The sequence below is a fragment of the Mercenaria mercenaria genome, chromosome 15 (assembly GCF_021730395.1).
Source record: "Mercenaria mercenaria strain notata chromosome 15, MADL_Memer_1, whole genome shotgun sequence".
Lineage (NCBI taxonomy): Eukaryota > Metazoa > Mollusca > Bivalvia > Venerida > Veneridae > Mercenaria > Mercenaria mercenaria.
Window position 1 is genome coordinate 29,788,598 of NC_069375.1, and position 24,378 is coordinate 29,812,975.

Sequence of the window (24,378 nt, forward strand, 5' to 3'; positions counted from 1 at the left end):
GTTTATTTCATAAAATGGAATAAAAATCCAATACTTTGATAGTTTCTCTTCGTTTCTAATAATATAATTTTTCGATTAAAAAAGCGTGAGTTTATTAAAAATGCATAACGTTACGCTGCAAGTGATAAAACAAAACCGGAACTAAACATTGTTATTTGTCTTTGAAACTTCATGACGTCTTTCCCGTTTCGGGCGTTGATTTCACGCACTTTGTCTAAGTACGCTATTGTAAGTAAATATATATAGTTTCATTCGTTTGATTTTATTTTTGAAATTATTTCTTGAAAATGGTATGCAAGAAAAATATTTTCTCACTGACTGTAGGTGCAGATGGGGATATCCAGCTCTCGGGTAACTGTTTATGCGGTATTTAAACTCTGCGAAGCCTCGTTACCGCGTTAAACAGTTACCCTCGAGGCCGGAAATTCCCATCTGCACCTACAACCAGTGAAATAATCTCATATTCTTTAAAATCTACAGGTGTAAACTTGAAATGATCAGGACTGCAATTTTGAACAAAAAAAATACAGGTCTTTTACAACCTTAAAATTGAGTACATGCGTGACTGTCGTCCCCCGACCCTGCTCCGCTGTTTGAACGGGAAAGGGAGACAAATATACTCGGAAAGTGATACAGTGCATGTCTGATATTGTTAAAGCAAAGGTATAAAATATATCACATATTTGTTACTTTGTTACCACTTTATAAATAGAAAATCTAATATGTTTTCGAACTTTACCTTTAAGCATGATTTAATATTGTATTTTAGCAACGAATTGGCAGACGATTGTGATTGGTTGTTCTAGCTATGGAAATCTAGGTCTAGAGTAGATGTAGGTCAATCGGTGTTGTGTTTCATTCCGCTGTGAATACCTTACAGTACGTGATTTGATTGTTGTAATTCTAGTTGTTCATATGTTGAAGATGGACTTTCAAACGGTTTTGAAACATTAACGATTGGATCTGTTTAATTTTGACCCGGTGAACTTTCAGGAGCTGATCTGGGTGGTTATTGACAGATCTTGTGCATCCTTTACTATGATGTAGTTTTAATACAGTGTTACTGTATAATGTTGATATCTGATACTTATATTTACATAATTTGCAACAATAATGTCTTTGTGTGCAAGGCCGTGTTTAAATTGTTACCGACAGTACAGCACGACAGTAGGCCCTATATGGCCGACATTATATAAAAGTGATTTAGGCCTACATGTGCTGATTACGCTCAAGGCTATATGAACATATTTAACTTCTATCTCTACAACTGATATCTTTAAAACAAACATTTTAACTATGTTAATATTCACCTCACGTATTCAGACAACTTATTTTCAGTTGTATTCGTACATACGTGTCCCTGCAAACATGTCCTTATATGTATAAGATATTTCAACGTGTGAAAAATGGAATAAATGTACAGACGTCTGTTTCCGCATTGTTTTGTAATTTAAGAAGGCTTGCTTTAATAATTTTCTCTTTTGCAGAAAATTTAGTTGTTATAGCTAATAATAGTAGGGGAGGGCCGATCGCTAATATTGTAATAACTTAGGCCCAACCCTTTTGCTTTTTCAATGCATCGTAAAGGTTTTGCTTCTGTATTATATATACATGTATATATAAGCAAGGTTCCTTTTTTAATTATGACACGCAAGCAAGCTAAATTTTAGGTACTTAGTCCCAATAGAGATACCGAAATGTACAACATTTCTCTCGGTTCTTGTGGAACTTTTATGTACCGAGTCTGCCGACTTTGTCCAAGTCTTAAGCTATTTAATATGTCTGATACTGTGTTCTTTAGTAGCATTTTAACGCTTACCCTGCTAAAATTCTAAAATGAACTGGTCCATCATTCAGTTTGGGCAATACCATTTATTATTCAAAGGTGGTGTTCACTGAAAATTTACTGACTGAATAGCGAGCAGTGCAGATCATGATCAGACTGCACGGATGTGCAGGCTGATCTTGGTCTGCACTGGTCGCAAAGACAGAATCACTTGCCGCCAGCAGGCTAAAGGTTAATACGACCTTTATATGTCGGAATGTAAAATCAAGACATATTACAGAATGTACATCATGCTCACACTTTCCGTTTTGCCCGTGGGTTTTTTATTATTATTTACTGTATAAAAAGATCCCCCGTAGATATTCAGTCCTAATTTCATACTTTAAACGTGTTTGATTTTTATTAAATACTATTTACACAGTGTTGTGTTTTAGCAGATTGTTGGATGTTTCTAATACAGACATGAGTAAATACGAGGATTACAATAGTGCGTCGCGTAACTATGACAACCAGAGGTTTGCTATGGGTTCTGACGTCATGGCAGCGATGATACAGTTTCACTGTGGGAAACCTTTGAAAGTAAGTAAAACTGTATCATACGATGTACTCAATAATTACTTTTCGGTGTTTCATACTACTATAAAGGTATTACTATTTAGAAATTAGTTACAGTTATTTGTTTTTATACAAAATGGAATATGCATATTATAAGAGACCTTGTAAATATTTTAATATAGATTAGTTGCAAACATTTGAATATAAAATATGTTCATCTGCATTTAATTTTATTTATTTATTTAGAAGATTTGATATGGTTTTGTAGGACTTGCACGTCCTAGATGCAGGTTGCGGAACCGGAAACTATGCAAAGGCTCTTATTGATTATGGCGTAGGTCAGGTGACTTTATTAGACGCTTCCCCTGGCATGTTGGAGAAGGCCAAGGTCAAACTTGCTGATGCAATCGAATCAGGAAAGATTAAAGAAGTCGTGGAGGCCACAATGCCACCGATTCCATTTCCAGACGCAAGCTTCGATGCTGTTATGTTTAATTTGGTGAGTACGGAAATAAAGTTCTTTCTGTTTGTGAGTCCTTATAAAGTATTAATAAATCATATATGCTTTTAAATGAACTGTTAGCACGAACGGATAGACACAATGAAGAATGTTGAAAAACTAAAAAAACAACATATCTTTTCTGACTTGAGCCTACGTGGCGTGTAGTTTTGTAATGTACATGTTTTGAAAAAAGTCAAAAGTAGATTGAGATTTATGTAATGCATAACCAGGGTTGCACGAGATATATAGTTTGTCAGTGTTCGAGATCACATCATTTAAGTTATAATTTAGGATGTTTGCAGTATCCCTGTTTGTTTTACATAACGCTTGTAACCAAAAGTTTAAAGCATTATCACACTATCATCTATTGAAGTTATTCCTTAAATTTTTGACATCATATTGCACACTCAGTTTTATTTAAAATGGTTTTTAAATTATTTAAAAAACACAGGTAGTGCAAAGTGGTTAAACCTTTTTTTGTAAAAGCACAAGCAAAACAGTGAATCAAAACCATAACATTTCCATTGCTTTTATCACTACATAATGGAAATTTTAAACATGTTAATACGTTTCTAGTAAAGGGCACTTTAAAAATGGAACACTTTATGCAATACCAACATTTTAAGAAAAGAGATCCTAACGTTTAAAATGCGTTTATTTCTCTCATTTCTTGGCAAAAAATACGAAAAAAACATACGGGTTTTCCTGCGATTTAAAAGATCATGGGTATTTAAGAGTCAAGTTAACTTTACTGATAGAATAAAGTTTTAGAAATTACAAAATATGTTAAAGGCGTACACAGCTTATTCCTGTGACCAATCTGCATCAGTATACAGCAAAGACAGTGACCTCACTTTTAACAAAAGTTAAACAATCACATTACAGTATTTACGCCGTATGAATGGTTAGAATATATCATCATCATTTTCATTACTATTGTGCTCTGTGTCCTTTAGATAAAGTATTTTAATTGTTCAAACAGAGATCATAGAGCAAAACATATTTCATTTTTAATGTATAAGCAGCGGGCTCACTTGCCCCTCGCCGGAGCGGGTTCGAACCTTGCTCGGGGTGTTGAATTCTTCATGTGAGGAAGCCATCCACTGGCTTACGGATGGTCGATGGTTCTAACCAGATGCCAGCTAACTAGTGATGAAATAAAGCACGGAGGGGCACCTGGGGTCTTCTTCCACCATCTAAAGCTGGAAAGTCGCCAGATGACCTAAAACTGTGTCGGTGTGACGTCAAACCAACCAAAAATGTATATTAAAATTTTTCAAAAATGAGAGTTTTAGTTGTCGCGATTTCGCCGGCGTCGACATTCATTGCAGAAGTTTTGCGTGTTTACAGCTTTCTATAAAAGTGCAATGCCAAATGATTTCAAAATCCACACATGCCTTTGAGATTTTGAGATGTTCTTACATGATAAGTTGCATAATTCTAGCTTTTATTTTGTCAAAATTATGCCCCTTCAAAGATTTGCATGTATGTAAGTTTTTCAAAAAACGAACAAACTTTACATATTACTTTGGCAACATAATACCACATCACCGAGCTGGGTTCCTTACCACCAACTTACAACTTACAAAATTATACACTTTTTTCAAGACGAGCAATGTTGCAAAAGTTTTTATGTGCAAGTCAGATTTAGGTGGAAGGGCTTCAAATAGTCGAGCGCGCCGTCATTAGACAACTCTTGTTAAGTAAGGTCATAAGGTGTTTGACAGGGTTGCTTGATGGTGCTTTTATGCTTACTGCTTTGCTTGCCTCTTGGTTTACGAACAGAACTCTCTTCTGTTCAGTCGCGGTCTAAGCTTAAAAAAATAGTTTCTAAAAATTACATGCCAGGTGCTTCATCATTTAGAAGAGAACCCTGATGGCGAGAATTTCCCAACAATAGAGAAGGCTCTCACAGAAGCAAGACGAGTTTTGAAACCTAAAGGGGTCCTTGAAATCACTTCCGGTGCACCACCACGTGTTTATGACAGACTATGGTTTGTTCATCTGAATCAAGACATCGCGAAACGCCATGTGAAACATTACCCACATGACAGGAAGTGGCACGAGATATTCCGAAAGTGCGGTTTTAACTGTGTAGACTACATACATATATATGTAGATATTCCAGAGCATACACACAAAGCACTACTTGACCCGGAAGGACCTCTGAAGAAAGAATGGCGAGATTGTAATTCCTACTGGGCATCTGCTACTGAGGAAGATTTGAAAGTAGTCGAAGAGAAAATAAATGAAATGAAAAGTGCCGGAACGCTAGAAAAGTTCGTTGAAACAAAAAACACTTGTCAAGGATTCTATGCTCTTCCAATGTTAATCGGCAAACCGCAATTAGCGGAATAAAAGCATAAATAAACGTTTATGTAAGGAAGAATGAACACATTTGGGGGTCTCGGAAAGAGTTAACAAACAGGAATATGTGTTGTGTAGCATCATTTACTCAGTCTAAGATATACATCAGTATGCATCTACTCAGAAATCCACAGTTACTTTATTGTAATATACGCTAGTTTTTAGATATATGCCTCGTTTGTCTTAATTCTGATACTGTCATATGTAGCGTGTGGAGATTGTGCATTTGCAATTGTATTGTGTATCTGAAAGTATAAACATGTAATCACAAATAATATTGTTTATTGAAAATGATTAAAATGAAATAAATTCATTAACTAGTAATTTAACATGACTGTAATCAGAAAATAGTCATACACTGTTTTTCTAATTATGTTTCATAAAAAATTAAAGCCACCACGGTATTTCAGATTTTACAGATTTATCAAGAACTGTTATAGAGAAGAAAAAAAAACATTATTCAAAGTGATCATTTGGTCGAAGTTATTTGTAATACAAGGTGATTTAGGTCGACGCGTTTAGACAAATGTCTCCAAAGCTTTCTACCGAAACAAGTCTTCCTCATGACGTTTAAAACAAGTTGCCAAAAACAAATTGCCTAAATCAGATTGTCTTTGTCGTGAAGTTAAAAACAAATTGCCTAAATCAGATTGTCTTTGTCGTGAAGTTAAAAAAAAATTGCCTAAATCTGAATCAGATTGTCTTTGTCATGAAGTTAAAAACAAATTGCCTAAATCAGATTGTCTTTGTCATGAAGTTAAAAACCAAATTGCCTAAATCAGATTGTCTTTGTCATGAAGTTAAAAACAATTTGCCTGAATTGTTGAATAGCAGTGATATAAAGCTAGTGTACAAAATGTTTAAAGAAATAATATACCAATTAACCAGACATAAAATTTGTAAGTGTATCCCTTCTTTAACTGAAGTTCATGCTTACATTCTAAAGTTTCTGAATGCTGAGAAATGTCCTCATTTAGAATCTACCTCCTTACTGTTATTCCTATTAAATGATTAACAAAGTACAGACAGACACATCAGCCCATTTATTTCTTAATGCATAAACTATATAATATCGAAGAACTGGAAAAGCAAATGTTAATGCGGTGTAGTATTACATACTCAATTATACAGTCCGTTAAGTTATAGTGGAACCTGAAACGTCAATATTTTCCAGTTTCATATCGGGTGCGTGGCGTTATTTTCATGCATGTCGTCATGTTTAAAAGTTCTTTAACGACGGTATTTTCAGTTTTACACAGGCTAAAGAACAAATATTTCATTTATAAATATAATAATTAAAAGTGTAGTGTGTGTATGTAATAAACTGATTATTAGATTTGTATCGATGAATATGCAAGAGTTCTTTCGCGGAATAATATTGCGCGACTTTATGAGCTGCGGAACTCGATACAAATCTAATAACTTATAATTATACACTTGCTGTCTTTTAGTAAAGTCAGTACCTGAGAGAGGTAATATCGACCGAGAGCATAGCCCCAGGTTGACATAACTTTTCACGGTCGAGAAGTCCTCATATTGACTGAATATCAAAGGCAAAGGCAACAGTTGTTGTCGAGCCCGCTTGCGGAAGCGAAGACAGTCGTCCAAAGTGTATGTGCGTTAGTGCGTTGGAGCGTCGGTCCGGATTTTTTTGTCGGACAATCATTTTGACATGCATAGAGCAATCTTGTTTATATTTGGCATGAATGTTAACCTCAATAAGACGGAATGTTATGCGCAAACCACAGTTCCTATCTCAAAGGTAAAGGTCGCAGTTTATTTTCGGCAAGAATGTTACCCTTCATCAGACGGAGTGCCATGCGCATGTCCCTAACTCAAAGGTCAAGGTCGCAATTAGGGTTCAAATATCATTTTAGAGCTTTCCGAGCCATACCTTTGATAAGTTTGGTGCATTTTTTTTATTTGGTACAAATGTACACCTCCATCAGGCGGAGTGTCGCGCGCAAACCAAAGGTCTCTATCTCAGAGATGAAGGTCACACTTAGAGGCCAAAGATCATTGTCTTGCCTGTAACTTTGTCATGCATAAAAAGTAATCTTCCTTTTTTATTCGGCAGAAATGTTTGCCTCAATGAGATGGAGTGTCGCGCACAACTCCCAGACCCCAAAGGTCAATGGCACATTTAGAGGTCAAAGGTCATTTTAGAGCTTGCCATAACTTTGACATGCATTGAACAGTCTTATTTTTATTTGGCAAAAACGCTTGTCTGAATGAGACGGAGTGTCATGCACAAGCCCCAGGCCTATATCTCAGAGGTCAAGGTCACATATGAGTCACTTGATCTCTAATAGGGGTTGCTAGGGCTAAAAATAGATATATCTTTAAGCGGCTTCTTTTCATGAACCGCTTAATGGGTCTTCATCAAACTTAGTTTGTAGTGTTATTGTAATATTTCTGCCTGCCCTCTTGTAGAGAACACCAGAGCCCTAAATTGAAAAAAAAGACTTCTCATCTTGAACAATATCATCAACTTTGGCTCTAATCACTAATGGTTACACATTGTAGGGCCGTCAGAGTAAACTACGTAAACAAAAACTTAAAATTAATTTTAATGAACTACTTAAAGGATGATCACCAAACCTGGTCAGAAGCTTAATCATATTGTCAAGGGTCTCTACAGGTGAGCGACCTTGGCCCGATTTGGCTTCTTCTTTTAGTGAGTTGCGTATATATTACCTGTCTAAAACTTGGGAAAAATTACACAGTTTCAAATTGCACAAAATTCAACTTTCGCACGGACTTGTTGCTTTTGGTTATAACACACTAAGTAGTTGTTGTTCTTTATTCTATATAAAACTGACCTATTTCCAGTGACCGCAGCACACATCAAGACCAATTTTAAATTTCTGTAACTTACATTTTCTTGAAGAATATTGTCAGTGTTAACTAAAAATCAAAAGAAAAGTGGGGGTCATGTTTGATGCAAGAAAAATAAGTTCAGTCAAACACACAAACTGCAAAAATCAGCTAAAAAATGAGACCCCAAATTATACTGGTGGTGTATGATCTAAGTTTCCATGAAAAAAATTGTCATGTTGTTATTTCATTATGAAAATTCTACCTACATGTCAAGCATAGATTTGTCATGTGATTTTAGCCAAAAAATTGCAAAGAAAATAAGGAAAATAGCTCTACAGAGCAAAAACAACTGAGGACTATTTGTGTCCGCCATTATGCGACTACCATTTTTTTTTCGCGCCATTTTTCTATTTAGTGTCTGTATGCCTTTTGTTCTAATACCACAGTAACACCACAGTCACACATATGACCTAAGACCACAGTTATTTTTACTATATGTTATATATAGGCACTGGACACTATAGCAATTTTGCATGCATTCCAACCCCTATAAAAAATACCTGAACTCAACAGAACTATTCAAGCGAAAAAATTCCAGCCACAGTAAACATTGGGTTGACCGGCTCTTTTTTCCACCATTTTGAACCAAATCACATGCGTATGAAGAATACTCTCTAGATGGCCGCAAACAGGCAAAACAGGCCCTATCAAAAAGTCATGTTATGCATATTCTGACATTTTCATTCTGTCAAATTGTACATGTACCTACTATTTCATATCTCCTCTATTAAATCATGCCATTTATTGCAGGTCTTTCACTCAAATATTCACCATCAAACAGAGGAACTATTTTCCGTGTAACCACTTCCGTACAACCAAGGGCAAATAACTGTGGTCTTGTACCATATGGTACGGCTCAGGTACGGATCGATACGGATTACTACGTTTCTGTCCGTGGCTAGACGTAGCTATCCGCGCCGTATGTGTGACTGGGGTATAACGAAGTTATCCTGTAAAGTTTTATATCATAATCTATATACATATGAAGTCAAAGTTAGACTTAAGAAATGGCTGAGATGTACAATGAAAATATCTCCATCAAATAGTTTTTACCGTAAATTCAAAATTTATCAAGATGTAATTACATAAAAAAATTAATGTTTCTGTTCCCACCTTCTGTGTAGGATAAAATCTGTGGAGTTAATGTTCTGTAATATGAATTTGAAAAAAAAAGAATAATCGAATTACTGTAACCTAGAATTGTTTTCGCGCTTTTTAAATTAGTGCCTTTCACGGGTAGTATATTTCCGTGAAATTAAATAGCCGCGAAAAACTCTGTTCTAACAAAAACGCGAAAGATTCTAGCTTCAGCTTATATAGATCGCTATAAAATGGTTCTGTGGTTACACACACCTGGACATTAATAATTCATTATTCCTGTACCGTAATTGTATAACATGAGTGCACAAATCCACATTAGTTCAATTGATTTACAATTTACTTATTTATGAAGCAACAACATTTTCAATATTGATCCGTAAGGCAAACAAGGGATAAAAACAAAAACAATACGCATCTATCGAACGACATATACATGCAATTTGCAGTCGGCAGCCAATACGATATATTATTTGTAAGTAAAATATTGTGTGGATTAATCGCCTATTTAAATGGCAAACAAGAGACAGTGTAATAACACCAATTTACTAACTGTCAATAACTGGAGGTGTGAATAACCGCTGATATGGATGAAAAGGATTAGGGTGCATTTATAATTGAAGGGTACAATAAAACTGAATGTTTTCGAGAATACTATAAATGCAACTATGCAGTGATACTTACCTTATTATACTAAATATTTTCACTTGCGACCTCATATTCGCGGGATTCGCGATGGATTTGATTCCGCGAAGATTTGTATCCGCGAAAATGTTCATGTTTTGAAAATCGCGAAATATAGTATTCGCGAACATTTCTAGGTTTACAGTATGCAGCAGGAGCGTCACAAGTTAGACAGATTATTACACGATAAAGCTGCCTAATATATATGTCAATATATGTTTTTCGTTAACTTTCCTGACTTAGGAAGTAGTGAGATATGTCGCGTTTTTACATTGCTGTATCGGTCATGCCGATTGCTTTACACTTCGTTCAAGGTTTGATGATTTTTCTAGATCAACACAAACTACATGTCAATGAATAATGTTATTACAAAGGTTAGGTTTGCTTGCAGTCAAAAACATTTTAGATAATGTAAGTTTGTTAGATAGATAACAACGAGAGAAGCTGCAAGACCCAGAGCTTTGACATTTGGCTTGTAGCATCGTCTACTGGTTCTCTACTAGGTTCACCTAGATCTTGCCTTCGGGTCTCATTTGACCCTCCTCATTGGGCTCACTTGTTGTACCCCCCGACAACAAAGTTGTAAGGGGGGTATACTGGTTTCAGGTTGTCTGTCTGTCCGTCTGTCTGTCCGTAGACGCAATCTTGTGCGCTCCATCTCTCCTTATCCCCTTTACAGAATTTAATGAAACTTCACACAAGTGATCAGTACCAACAGTAGTTGTGCATGGGGCATGTTAGGTTCTTTTAGAAAAAAAATGCAGAGTTATGGGACTTTGTTTTTTTGTTACTATACTATATACATAGACACAATCTTGTGCGCACCATCTCTCCTCATCCCCTTGACACAATTTAATGAAACTTCACACAAGTGATCAGTATCAACAGTAGTTGTGCATGGGGCATGTTAGGTTCTTTTAGAAAAAAAAATGCAGAGTTATGGGACTTTGTTTTTTTGTTACTATACTATATACATAGACACAATCTTGTGCGCACCATCTCTCCTGATCCCCTTGACACAATTTAATGAAACTTCACACAAGTGATCAGTAACAACAGTAGTTGTGCATGGGGCATGTTAGGTTCTTTCAGAAAAAAAATTTGCAGAGTTATGGGACTTTGTTTTTTTGTTACTGTACTATATACATAGACACAATCTTGTGCGCACCATCTCTCCTCATCCCCTTGACACAATTTAATGAAACTTCACACAATTGATCAGTATCAACAGTAGTTGTGCATGAGGCATGTTAGGTTCTTTCAGCGACAAAAATTGCAGAGTTATGGGACTTTGTTTCTTGTTAACATACTATGTACATACAGTCTGCATATGCAATCTTGTGCATGCCTAATCTACCAAACCCTTACACACAATTTAATGAAACTTCACACAAGTGATCAGTACCAACCCTAGTTGTGCATGGTGCATGTTATATTCTTTTAGATAAATATTCTGCATAGTTATGGGACTTTGTTTTTTTGTAACTTTACTGTATACATACAGTCTATATACATACAGTCCACGTAATTATGCAATCTTGTGTGCGTCAAATTGCAATGTACTAGGTCAGTGCATGCGGGGGGTACCTTCATCACCTTTAGTGATAGCTCTAGTTTTGCATGGACTTATGTAGGGAAAAATATAAAAAAAATTCTTTTCTAAAACCTCTAGGCCTAGATCTTAGATATTTCGCATCTAGCATTGTGTAGAGGTCCTCTACCAAGAAATCATGTACTCGTTTGAGTCAGATTAGCGGTATTGGGCCATCTTGACTCTTATTAACAAGGTTTCAAAAATTGGTTATTAGATTGGCGAATGTCGTAGGGCGGGCTTCATCAAGGTATGTTTCCGCTCTATAACGTGACTTAGTAGTGACCGATTGCAGTGAAACTCGGTGTATAGGTAGCTTGCATAAAGACAAAGTTTTGATTTGCATATGAGACCACTAGGGTCAAGGTCAGTGTTGCTAAAATAGAGAAAAAATGGTTTCAACTCAATACATTTACTTTGCACTGATGCAGAGTCAAGAGGTTAGTCACTAAGTCAAGCACAAAGTTGGTATTAATCAATCAGTCTGCCTATTTAGAAAATTCCACAGTGGCTCAGGGGATCTTTAGAGTCTGGCAAAATATGTGGAACGGATGGTTCGCGGTTCAAATACCGGCCAGGGCCTAACATGTTTTGGGGTTTTTTTGTGATAAAAACGGTCATTTTTATATCATTGGGTCAAGGTCCTAGTAACAAAATATAATTCCTTTTTCACTATGATCACATTAAAGGTGATTTCCGGTCTATATCTTTAGTTAGGTTTGACTAACTGTCACCAAACTTTGTGTACAGCAAGCTTATATGAAACACTATATTTCTAAGGATATTATGTAGGGGTCACTGTTACTTCAAGTATAAAATGGCTTTAGTTTGGATACACCTTTTGTTAGCAAACTTGGTGTTAAGATAGCTTTTATCAAACACACAGTTTAAGAATATTTTTTGGGGGGTCACTCGGGTCAAGGTCAAGTAACATTTACTGAAAATAGAAAAATGGTTTCCACTCAGAATGAGAAAATTCCATGGTGGTGCAGAGTCGCAGTGTCCTGGAGCGTTCAGCCAAAGTTACCTTCTGATGGTTTTGGTTCAACTCCCGCTCAGGGCCTTATTTTTGTAATAATAAGTCATTTTTGATGAAGTAGTGTAAAGGCCATTGTTACTTTTTTCCAACTTTAAGCACCTAAAACGTAGTTCAAGGATTATTACTATAGTTAGGATGGACCTACTGTCACCAAACTTGATGTATAGCAAACTAATATAAAGAACTGACTTTTGATTGTATTCAGGGTCATGTTACTAAAAATAGAAAATTGTTCCCACTCATTTTCTTTAGTTAATAGGAAACTTAGTGTGTAGGTAGATGTAACTTTTATCAAACCCAGAGGTTGGGAATATATTTGGTGGTCACTCGGATTAAGGTCACTGTTCATAAAAATAGAGAATTGGTCTTCTCAGTTACTTGATTAATCTGAAATTGCAACGCAGTGCCTTGGCTTAATTTTTTTGTCTATACAGTTATTCGCCTATTAATGCAATGTTGCGTAAAAATTGGAATCGGGCCACAGCACTGACACATTTATTTTGTGAAAAGTAATGCAAAACTCGACTTACCGGTCAAAAATTCCTTAAGCACATGTACTTAAAGTTGTTACAGCGAAATATTCCGCTCACTTAATTCTTTCAGCATACCACCGTACGTCCTCCCCATGTTAAGGTATACAAACGGTTATCATATTCCAATTTAGAAGAGTCAGAGACGCGTTTGCAGTTTTTACAATAATCATTTCAACTTCTGTTTCATCCCATTGTCACAAAGCTTCGTATAATAATTCATACACCCGGACACAAATGTCTTTGTTTATATATTAGGTATTGCACCATCTTGATCCTACCGGAAGTGGAAATTTCATCGAAGCAACTCAGACGCTTAAGGAAGCCGTAAGAATACTGCGTCCAGGAGGGACAGTCATTATTTCAACATGTCTGCCATCTGTGATTACCCATTCGTTGTGGTACGCGCAACTGAATATGTCACTAACCAAACGATTTAACAAGATAATGCCTTCAGTGAAACAGTTAGATGAAATGTTTGAAGTTTGTCAACTACGCTGCGAGCAAAAGTTGAATATACTTGGGTCCGATCTGATCAAAGATTACTATAACTTTGAGGGTCCGCTTGATAAATCATGGCGAGATGCAGTATCATATTGGAAATTTGCAACCCCGGATGAATTGAATGATGTTAAACAGAAAGTTTTGGAGTTGAAAGAAGCAGGAGAACTTGAGCAATGGGCCAAAGAGCATGATCACGCTAATACGTCTGGCTATCTGACCATATTGTTTTGCAAGGACATATAAATAGTGATAATATTTTATTTGCTTTCAAATGGTTACTTACATAAAACTAAATGACGGATTTTGTCAATGCTCCAACGGTTAAGACAGTGTTTATGTTGACAGTACTTACTAATAAAGTTCTTTTGTAATAATTGCACAATTATGTAAAGATGATTTTTAAAAGTGTCATTTTAATTGCTGTTATAATATGTACATAATTCTGTAATATTCATTCGGGGACTTTGAAAATGTTATTTAAATTACTACCATACTCTGTATCAAATGAAGTTATACCATTAATTACTTCATGACTATATAGGTCACATTTCGACTTATTGAAGTTAGATACAATGACATTGCACATGAATAATTTTTGTATGAATGTGTTTTATATTCTTTCAAGTGTTTGTGTAATTGCGAGTACTACATGTAGTATTCAGTTTATGCTTTATCCAAGTCGTATAATATGTTTTATCCAGTATGATAATTTATTATGCTTTATCCAAGTCGTATAATATGTTTTATCCAGTATAATAATTTATTATGCTTTATCCAAGTCGTATAATATGTTTTATCCAGCTGTATAATAATTTATTATGCTTTATCCAAGTCGTATAATATGTTTTATCCAGTATAATAATTTATTATGCTTTATCCAAGTCGTATAATATGTTTTATCCAGCTGTATAATAATTTATTATGCTTTATCCAAGTCGTATAATATTTTTTATCCAGTATAATAATTTATTATGCTTTATCCAAGTCGTATAATATGTTTTATCCAGTATAATAATTTATTATGCTTTATCCAAGTCGTATAATATGTTTTATCCAGCTGTATAATAATTTATTATGCTTGGCCATTCTTATCAAAATAATTTTACCACAGTAAGATATATATGTATTATTGTTACTGCAGTTACAAACACTGGCCAAGCTCACTCATAGATACTTACACTTACACATTCACATTTGTTTTTGCACTTAAAGTATCTGACTTCCCTTATCGAAAAGAGCATTTGTACTGCAGTAATAATAAATTGGGACCACAATGAAGATAAATTTTAATATCTGTAAGTGAAAATACATTTTAATCGTGTTGAAAATTCATTTTCTTGCAGTGAATGTCGTTTTTACCGAAGTAATTATATTTTTTTACCACAGTGAAAATACATTTTAACTGCAATGAAAATCTTGAGTGCAGTGAAAATCATTTCAATTTGCATGTCAGCCATTGTCACCTGAAACTTTATATAATAATGTATACCCCCGGACACACATACCTTTATTTATACATTAGGTATTACATCATCTTGATGCTACCGGAAGTGGAAATTTCATCAAAGCAACTCAGACGCTTAAGGAAGCCGTAAGAATACTGCGTCCAGAAGGAACAGTTATAATTTCAACATGTTTGCCGTCTACGTACACCCATGCAGTGTGGTGCGCGCAACTGAGTATGACACTAACCGAACGATTTAACAAGATAATGCCTTCAGTGGAACAGTTGGATGAAATGTTTGAAGTTTGTCAACTGCGCTGCGTGCAAAAGATGAATATACTTGGGTCCGCTCTGGTAAAAGATTACTATAACTTTGAGGGTCCGCTTGATAAATCATTGCGTGAAGTGGCATCATATTGGAAATTTGCAACCCCAGATGAATTGAATGATGTTAAACAGAAAGTTTTGGAGTTGAAAGAAGCAGGAGAACTTGAACAATGGGCCAAACAACATGACCACGTTAATACATCTGGCTTGCTGACCATACTGATTTGCAAGCACAGATAAATATTTATGCTATTTTGTTCACATTTAAATGTTAGTGACAAAATACAAAAAGAAAGAATGTATTTTCTTCAAAAGCCGCATTCCATGCTTAAATTATCAGGGAAAAAATATTTTGACTTATTGATAAAGTTCTGTTGTACTAATTACATAATTATGTAAAGGTGCTATTTCAAAAGTGTCATTTTAACTGCTATCATAATCTGTATAAAATGAAGTAGGAATTTTAATTACTTAGGACCATGTAAATCGCATTTTCACTGATCAAAATTAGATACATTAAAATTGCACATTAACTGTTTGTGTGTGAAGTTATATATTATTTACTCTTCTATCAAGTGTTGTTTTGTGTAGTTAAAGCATAACTGACCAAATAAAAATGCCCCTATTCCCGGTCGTCCTTATCAAAGATGATTCACATTTGTCAAGTTAAATATTTACACTGCAGTCAAAATATCTTATTGCACTTTTATCTGACTTCCTTTAGCATTTTACAGCAATACTGATACATTTGCGGCGGAGAAAAAATACAATTTAACTGTAGAAAAATCATTTTTAGTGCAGTGAAAATCATTTTACCACAGAGAAAAAGCATATCAGCTGCAGCGAAAAATCATTCTAAATGCAGTGAAAATCATTTAAATATATTTTTATTTCCGGGTAGGTACATTTAAAGGCAGTGAAAATAATTCAGCTGCAGCTGAAATGAGCATTTATTGCTGTTGGCCAGCCTCATCAATATTTTAACCGCTGGGAAAATGTTTTTCGAGTGCAGTGTAACCATTTAATTTTTGAGTGAGCTTCTGTAAAGCAATTATTTTTGATGAGTCTGGCCAACCATAAACGCTCAATTTATTTCATATATAGTTTTAAAATCTAAGTAGTAACAAAAATTAGACATAGAAAGAATTCGAATATTATGAATTATTTTGTAATGATAGCATATAATCAAGAGAATATTACAAATCCCTTGAAGGAAGTTGAAGAATTAACAAGATTTAATAGACTATATCATACTCAATAACACGACAAAGTAATTACTTGCTACATCATTTCGGTTTGCAATGTATGGCGTCAAATAGTTCTTATTGTAAATTAGTTACCATGACTCGATTGACTTTTTGTTTCGCTTTTTATTTGTCTGGAAAGTTAATGTGATTAAGTTGTTTCATTTCGCCAGGTTTTGCATCACATTGACACCGAAAGTAGTACCGAGTTTCCTTCAGTCACACATACTCTGAAAGAAGCACGAAGAGTTACAGTTTCAGGCGGAGTAATACTTATAACAACGTGTCTACCGACTACTATATCTGGCGACATGTGGATGACCCAGTTAAACATGGAACTGTCTGCACGCTTTAACAGATATAACCCATCCGTGGAACAGTTTGAGAAACTGTTTATGGCGGCTAATATAAGCTGTGTACAGAAAATGAATATTTTAGGATCTTCAATAAGTAAAGAATATTTCAATTTCGAAGGCCCGTTAGATGAAGCTTGGCGTAAAACATCATCTTACTGGCAACTTGCTACTGAAACGGAACTGGAGGATATCAAACGCAAAATTACTGAACTGAAATCGAAAGGCGAACTTGAGAAATGGGCAAGGGATCATGATAATAGTGATACTGCGGGTGTTCTTACAATGTTTGTATGTGAATGCAAATAAAGATTGCTGACTGTATTACATGTTGACAGACATTAGGACGATCTACAGTTTTGTAACCGTTTTTTGCGGGAAAAATGTGCAAAGTGGCAAACTTTACAGAAACATGAATATGCTTTCACTCAAACTAAATGATTTAAGTCATACTTGTAATGATTTAAATGTCATAATGGAACTCAGTCTGAGAGGCATGTTTTACTATTTGCATTTGGTGTAAGCTGTTCACGTTTTGGTTATTTCCTTATAAGCTTCCTTGTGTTTTGATATTATTTAACTAACGCTTACGTAGGACATAAGAATTCACACATATGACTTACTAACACCTACCTGTAACTTACTAATCTTTCACTGACACCAGACCAGAAAGAAAATGTCACTGTACATGTTATACCCTACCCCTAGGTATACTCTAAGAACCGTGGTAATGAACGGAAAATGCACTAACCCATTTCAATCGTACATTTCTCACCTAACGTTGCCTAGGGGTAGCGTATAACATGTATAGTGGCATTTCCTTTTGGAGGGGCCTCCGTGGCCGAGTGGTTAGAGTCGTTGACTTCAAACCATTTGCCCCTCATCGATGTGGGTTCGAAACCTCATTTGTGGCGTAGAATTCTTCACGTGAGGAAGCCATCCAGCTGGCTTACGGAAGGTCGGTGGTTCTACCCAGGTGCCCGCTCGTGATGAAAGTATGCACGGAGGGGCACCTGGGGTCTTCCTCCACCATTAAAGCTGGAAAGTCGCCATATGACCTAAAATTGTGTCGGTGCGACGTTAAACCCAACAAAATAAATAAATAAATAAATTTCCTTTTGGTCTTGTGCCAGTGTATGGAAAGTTGTAAGTTGTAAGGAAAACTGAATAAAATTTCTTGACATATCGTTAATATTATTGCAGGTTTGAATATATCCACTGGGCTTCATTGGGTCATTCTAAAGTAACAAAATAATGGGCAAAATTTTTAAAGACAACCTTCCAGATAAACATCACGTAACGAAAAGTTTAAAAAAAAGAACCCGAAATCTACGCTTTCAAAACAAAGAAAAATACAAAAACTAAATACAAAAAAGCATGTCTATATATTTAATATACATTGTATTTTAAATAATATGATTAAAGACATCCTTATTTCGCTCTTCGCCTCTGATTCATGTGAGAAAGCTGGCAGTTTAGTACTGTTGTCGAATTGAAGAATACTGGGTAGGTTATCAGCTCGTCGTAAATAGTGAGAAACTGTTGAAAAATGTCGCTAAACCTAGAGTTAGCAAACGAACTCTCTTGTTTGGCATAGTATTTTCGTGCGTATTGACACACTGATTCAGCTTCTCTTCATATTTTACAGGCAGTAAAGATTTTTTTGTTCAATACAAATATATCTGAATTAATTCACTAGATCCTGTTATTTTTCCTTTTTACAAGATATATTACAATTGAGTTTTTTTTTCTAATTTCGGTAACAATGAGGTGAATGGCATCATTGATTTTTTCTATTTGACTCGTCTTCTCAGTCTGAAAAAAAGGGCATTTTATAGAACCCAAACAGAATCTTAATGTTTACGTTTTATACACAGTTTTGCCTGCTCTCAAAGGATATTAAATATATTGCTTTCCGCATGTCGGTCTGTTGGTAGACATAGCGTATAGAACGTTTGGTTTCCGATAAATAACTAACAACGCGGAGGCCCATGGTTGCAAAATTCAAATATGAGCCTTTGTGAAAGTAGATGAGGCATTTTGCTTACAGGTCAGTACGTCAGCTGGTCAGTTACATTAAACAAGCATTTTATGGCATTGTCTTGTATATTTTAGTTACAAAAATACCAATAACATAGAAGGAGATTCCTATTAAAATGTATTTCATTGTTTTTACAACATTTTGTAATTACATTTTAATACTAGATGTGTGTTTTTAAGTACCATTTCTTTTTATTTCAATGTAGGTTCTAGTTTTACGTTTACAATTTATACGTAATAGGATATTTCAACAATTTGAGCCAAAAAAGTACGCTTTAAAACTGTATGTAGCTTTGAAATTGAAATGTATGATATTTAATTGTTAATCTGAATCTTTGATTATAGTAACACAATTGTGTCCCTAGGCTAAGTATATTTATAATATGTATATTTACATCAGCCGTACCCCGTAATATATTGAAATAAGTTGAACACCGTCATTTTCGAGGAAAGTAGGTGGTCTAAATAAATTATTTCCACAATATTGATACATACAAAGGTGTGAAAAAACGACATTAAGACAACTCAAAAATATATGTCTTTTATGACATTTAACTTTACGCTCTGGGATGGTTGAAATTATGTTATCAAGGATATACGTCCATATTCTTTTAATAACGGAACCGAAAAGCGAGTCGGCGGCGCAGTGGTTAGCAGGTTGAACTACAAGGCCAGCGGTCCGGGTTCGATTCCCGGCCGCGGCTGATATTCCGACTAGTGTTCAGTGCTGGGTGATTTACTTAAATTGGTACTGTTTCCAACAGTATCGGCTTAGACTGAATGCCGGGGAGATAAATATGACGCCTGCCGTGGGATCGGCTGCAAATAAGTTGTTCCGTCCATTCCAGATGGGGACTTCCGTCGACTACCCACGTTAAACAAGAAACTTTACCTTTTTTAACTGTTGAAATACCAACGGTTCTATACAGACGAGATAAAGAAATGCCTCATCGGAAGTTGGCGTTACCTTCGTTAAACAGTTAAATTTGATGTGCAATATCATTACTCTGACCGACAAAAAACACTCAACCGAAACTCTTTATCAGCCCAATGTTAAATACATGTATCTGCTCATGATATCCTCTTACGTGTGCGTCAACCATATGATTTTATAGAGCGAATACCAGTTTTGGTCGACATACGACCATATTTTCAGAGATTTTCTGACAATTTGATAATGCCAATGCTAAATTTCGAAGAGAAAGCCAAAGTTTGACCATGCTCGAATGTAGGTGAACGCAAGAACAAATCGCCAGACATTTTGACGTCTCTCGTTCGACAATACTGCGTCTCGTCCGACGTGTCAGAGACACGGAAACGTTTCTCGATAGACCTCGTTCTGGTAGACCACGTCTAAAACTGCCAGTGTGACAGGTTTATGACGGTCGAATCCACGTCACGCTTAGTGGTAGATAACCGTGGACGGCCTATAAGTCGATATACAGTTTAGAAATCGGCAAAGAGAATGGGACGAGAAATTATTTGCCGCAAGCCCTACCGCGGTCTAGTTTTTACGCTACGTCACCGTCACAAACGTATAATTTGGGCCCGCAACAATCGCGGTCAGAGTTGGCAGAACGTCGTGTTTAGTGTTGAGTCCCGTTCCAACATGTGGAACGTCGACAGACGTATCCGTGTCTGCAGACGACGTCATGGACGCTGTGCTAACAACTGCTTTCTGCAGCACAGTTCTCACGGTGGGGTTGAAGTTATGGTCTGGGCAACCATCTACCATAGATTTAAGTCCCAGCTCGTCGTATGTCAAGGTAATCTCACAGCCAGGCGTTACATCGACCAGATATAATGTCCTGTGGTTGTCCCTATATTCCGTGAACGTCAAGGTTTTGTCTTTCAGCATGACAACGCACGACCTCATTTTTACAGACGAGCAACATTAACGTTTTGCTTTGGCAGACGTGCTCACCGGACTGCAATCTGATTGAATTTGCCTGGGATTACCTTGGACGGTGGTAAAATCAACGGCAACCGCAGACTGCCAACGTCCAGGAGCTGATAGCAGCGCTCCACCAGGAGTGGGCAAGAATCTCACGGTATCTGCTACGTAACTGGTGCCGGTCCATTGGGGCGACATCTTGCTGTATTGGTTGCCAGTAGAGGCGACCAAACGCGCTGTTGATTGTATCGCTAAAATTCGTCTGACCAGTCTATTTAAATTTAAGTTTTGAAGCCTGATGCGGCCATAAAATGCTGTCTAACTAACCGCCAATTCTTTAAATCATCGGATTTGCGAATGGAATTGCTCTTTTCAAATTTTGAATCACAAGTGACAAAATATTTTACAATGTGTGTGAATGTGGTGTTTCTTTTCCTCGTCAGTGTATTTATATACAAGTATGAACGATTTTTAAACCGTTTTCCTAGCGAATGTTGCAATTGTACTGTCGGTGCTTTCTTCATTCGTGTAAATTGTGACTATTATGGCCTAATTTAGGTTTCGTTGATACAGTGTAACAGCACGAGATGATAGTGAATTCCAAATGACAGCCTCTGGGCTAGTTGCAGTTCATAGTTCGTATTGAAATTGCTTCACAGACCCGATTCCAGATCAATTTAATTTTAGGACCTCCCGACATCTCATAATGCGGAACTGTGTCCAATGAGCCACCAAATGAAGTTTACTCAGTTTATGTAAACCCCTATGCTCCGAAGATATGAACGCTAAAATTTTAAATGCAAAATCCAACACCTTTAGTATTTCATTTGTCTAAACGTTATGAAATATAGATATGTATCTTTTGCCATACATTTCTCTTGCTACAAAGGTGACCTTTTGTTTATTTAAGGTATTTAAAGCCAAACATTTTGGCTGGCCTAAATACCATAGCAAAATTCAGTATAATGTTACAGAAGGTAATAAATTGTTTTATATATTGTCACGGTGAGGATGCGTACACCGGATATTGCTATTTTGTGATAATAATAATAATAATAATAATAATAATAATAATAATAAAGCCTTTATTTAACGAGGAAAACTCATTTGACGAACAACATCAATCTTCCATGAGGCCCTCAAAACAATACATAACATATACATCTAAAATATTTACATGGTACATTGTAACATATAGAAGACAGACAAGTGCATTTAATACCAGTATTTTGTTTATACTATAACTATACGAAGTGCAATATTAGAAATATTAAGTATTATGATTGTGTGTTGTGCCAAGCTATGTATAGTGATTTGAATTGCCCTACTGATGATGCTATTTTTATATGACTTGGTAAGGAATTCCAGATAGTAGCACCAGAATAGGTAAAACTTTTTTTAAATAGTTCAGTTTTCGGTCGAGGAAGGTAAAGCTGCAAATTAGAATCTGACCTCAAAGTTCGAGCATGTATATCATGTATATCACAGCTAAATGTAAATGAATTTCTGAGGTAAATAGGTGCTTGGTCGTTTAGACTTTTGTACATTAAAACTGCTTTTTGAAATATTACCCGCTCCGGAAAAGTCATCCAGTTTAATTCTCGAAATAATTCAGCAGAAGGGGTATCGAAGTCTTTATCAAGAATTAGGCGAGCTGCTCTTTTTTGAAACTTAAGGTATTTTTTGAAAAAGTGATTGACTTTTGTCAACACGGTAAATACAAATCTAATTTACTAATCTATTTTACTAGTATAGAAAAAAGGGGATTTTATATTTAGAAACCAGCTACTGTGTATATCCTCTCACTAGCGTAAAATGAGTCAATCTTATGAAGAAACGCTAAAATTTGTGATAAAACGGCAACTTTATCATTTGATAAATGCAGGCCGGGGACACATTTCTCCCGATATTGTCACTTATTGTATTGTGATAAAAATTCTGAATCGTACGATTTATTTAGTTACATACAAAGAAAACATGTGCAAAATTTCAGCGTTGTAAATGTTCAAATGACGGAGAAATCGGTCATAAATGAGCGTCGATGGTGTACTGTGTATTGCAAATATATTTACTGTGTATTGACCTGTATCACATTTTACCGTACTGTGTGATGCTGACATTATCACTGAGTTTTATAGAATAAATCTTACAAAATGTACATTATCATTCCCTTTTCAAAGTACAAAACAGTAATTTCTTTAGCCCTGAAGATACGTGATGTTTTTACATTGATATTTATCTATCGTTAACTCTGTTGTAATTTATGTAATAAGCTCTAAATCGTACTCACTTAAGTCTTATACTCTCAATATTTTGCAGAAAGCCCGGGCCTACTAATAAATGCTATACTGTAAAATCTGGTAAATAAGCGTATACGCTTATAATAATTTTAATGACACTTTTATGCGCCTATTTCTGATATGCGCTTATACTTAAGTCAAAAACTATGCGCTTATTTTTGATATGCGCTTATAGACAAGCCATGTGCGCCTATATTTGATATATTAGGAATATTGAAAGTGCTTACCTTGGCTGAGAAAACGAAAATAAAACATGGTCATGGACGTGCGCAGTGAACTACTTCCTTTTGTTGCATAGGCCTTCAACGTTCATACATAATGAAAACATAATGAGGTTCATAATTTGCAAAATATGGGCAATCTCTCGCACCATTCAATAATTGTTTAACACTAACATTGTAGCATTTTATCAACACTTTTTTTAAAAAAATACAAAAGAATGACAAACTATTATGACAACGCAAACACCTTTTCTGGTATTCAAACTTTAGCTTTAATTTACTGAAATCATTTTCTATTCGAAAAGCATGATTATCATAAACAGTTATCGTTTATCAGACAATAGGCATTATAATCTGTTAACACATATCGGCTATTCAACAGGTAAGAAAACTTGTCACCTGTATTTATGATAAACAATTATCACGGTATAATACCGTAATTACGTCTTTTTTCTGCATCTGTTGTTTGTTTACCAGTAATCGTATATGCGCCTACTTTCGAGACAAAATTAAGGTAAGGGCATGACATGCGCTTATTATCCCATACGGAATAATGGTAAGGCCGTATGCGCTTATTTTTGATATGCGCTTATATTCGAATATGCGCTTATTTACCAGATTCTACAGTATTGTAATTTTTTTCGTTGCAGATTTATCTTGTTTATGTGTGTTTATAGCTCAACGAACGATTTTTAGGCCATTGTATGTCATTTTGTTGAACACCACCCAAATGACGAAAGTAATATAGTACGCTCACCTGCAAAACCGCAAAAAAGGTAAATTACAAGATAACACCAGAAATATGCTGAAAAAAGCGGAAAGAATACTGTTGATTCAGAAAATATTTAAAAACATTTTCAAAAAGGAAACCGCTTACAAACGGGACCAATTTCCAACAGAAAGCCTTCAAAAAGGTTGTCAAGACAAATTTGATTTGGGCAAATTGTGAGAGGCCTGTTCATGGACGGCAGTGAAAATGCATGCTACCTACCACGCCCTCTAGCAGAAATCAACATTTG

At 35.6% G+C, this 24,378-nt stretch overlaps 1 protein-coding gene across 7 annotated transcripts in view; it reads left to right on the forward strand.

The window, feature by feature from the left end:
* The first annotated feature begins 576 nt into the window (after positions 1–576).
* The window catches only part of LOC123549862 (uncharacterized methyltransferase YodH-like), a 34,073-nt gene continuing 10,271 nt past the window's right edge, over positions 577–24,378 (forward strand). Inside the window, exons 1-5 of one of the 7 annotated variants that reach the window (XM_053524897.1) lie at positions 577–663; positions 2,221–2,365; positions 2,610–2,840; positions 15,059–15,334; positions 16,725–18,597. In XM_053524897.1, coding sequence (XP_053380872.1) covers positions 2,249–2,365; positions 2,610–2,840; positions 15,059–15,334; positions 16,725–17,213 — 1,113 coding nt within the window. In that variant the 5' untranslated portion in view covers positions 577–663; positions 2,221–2,248 and the 3' untranslated portion in view covers positions 17,214–18,597. The other 6 variants (XM_053524898.1, XM_053524896.1, XM_045338305.2 and 3 more) reach the window with 6 other exon arrangements.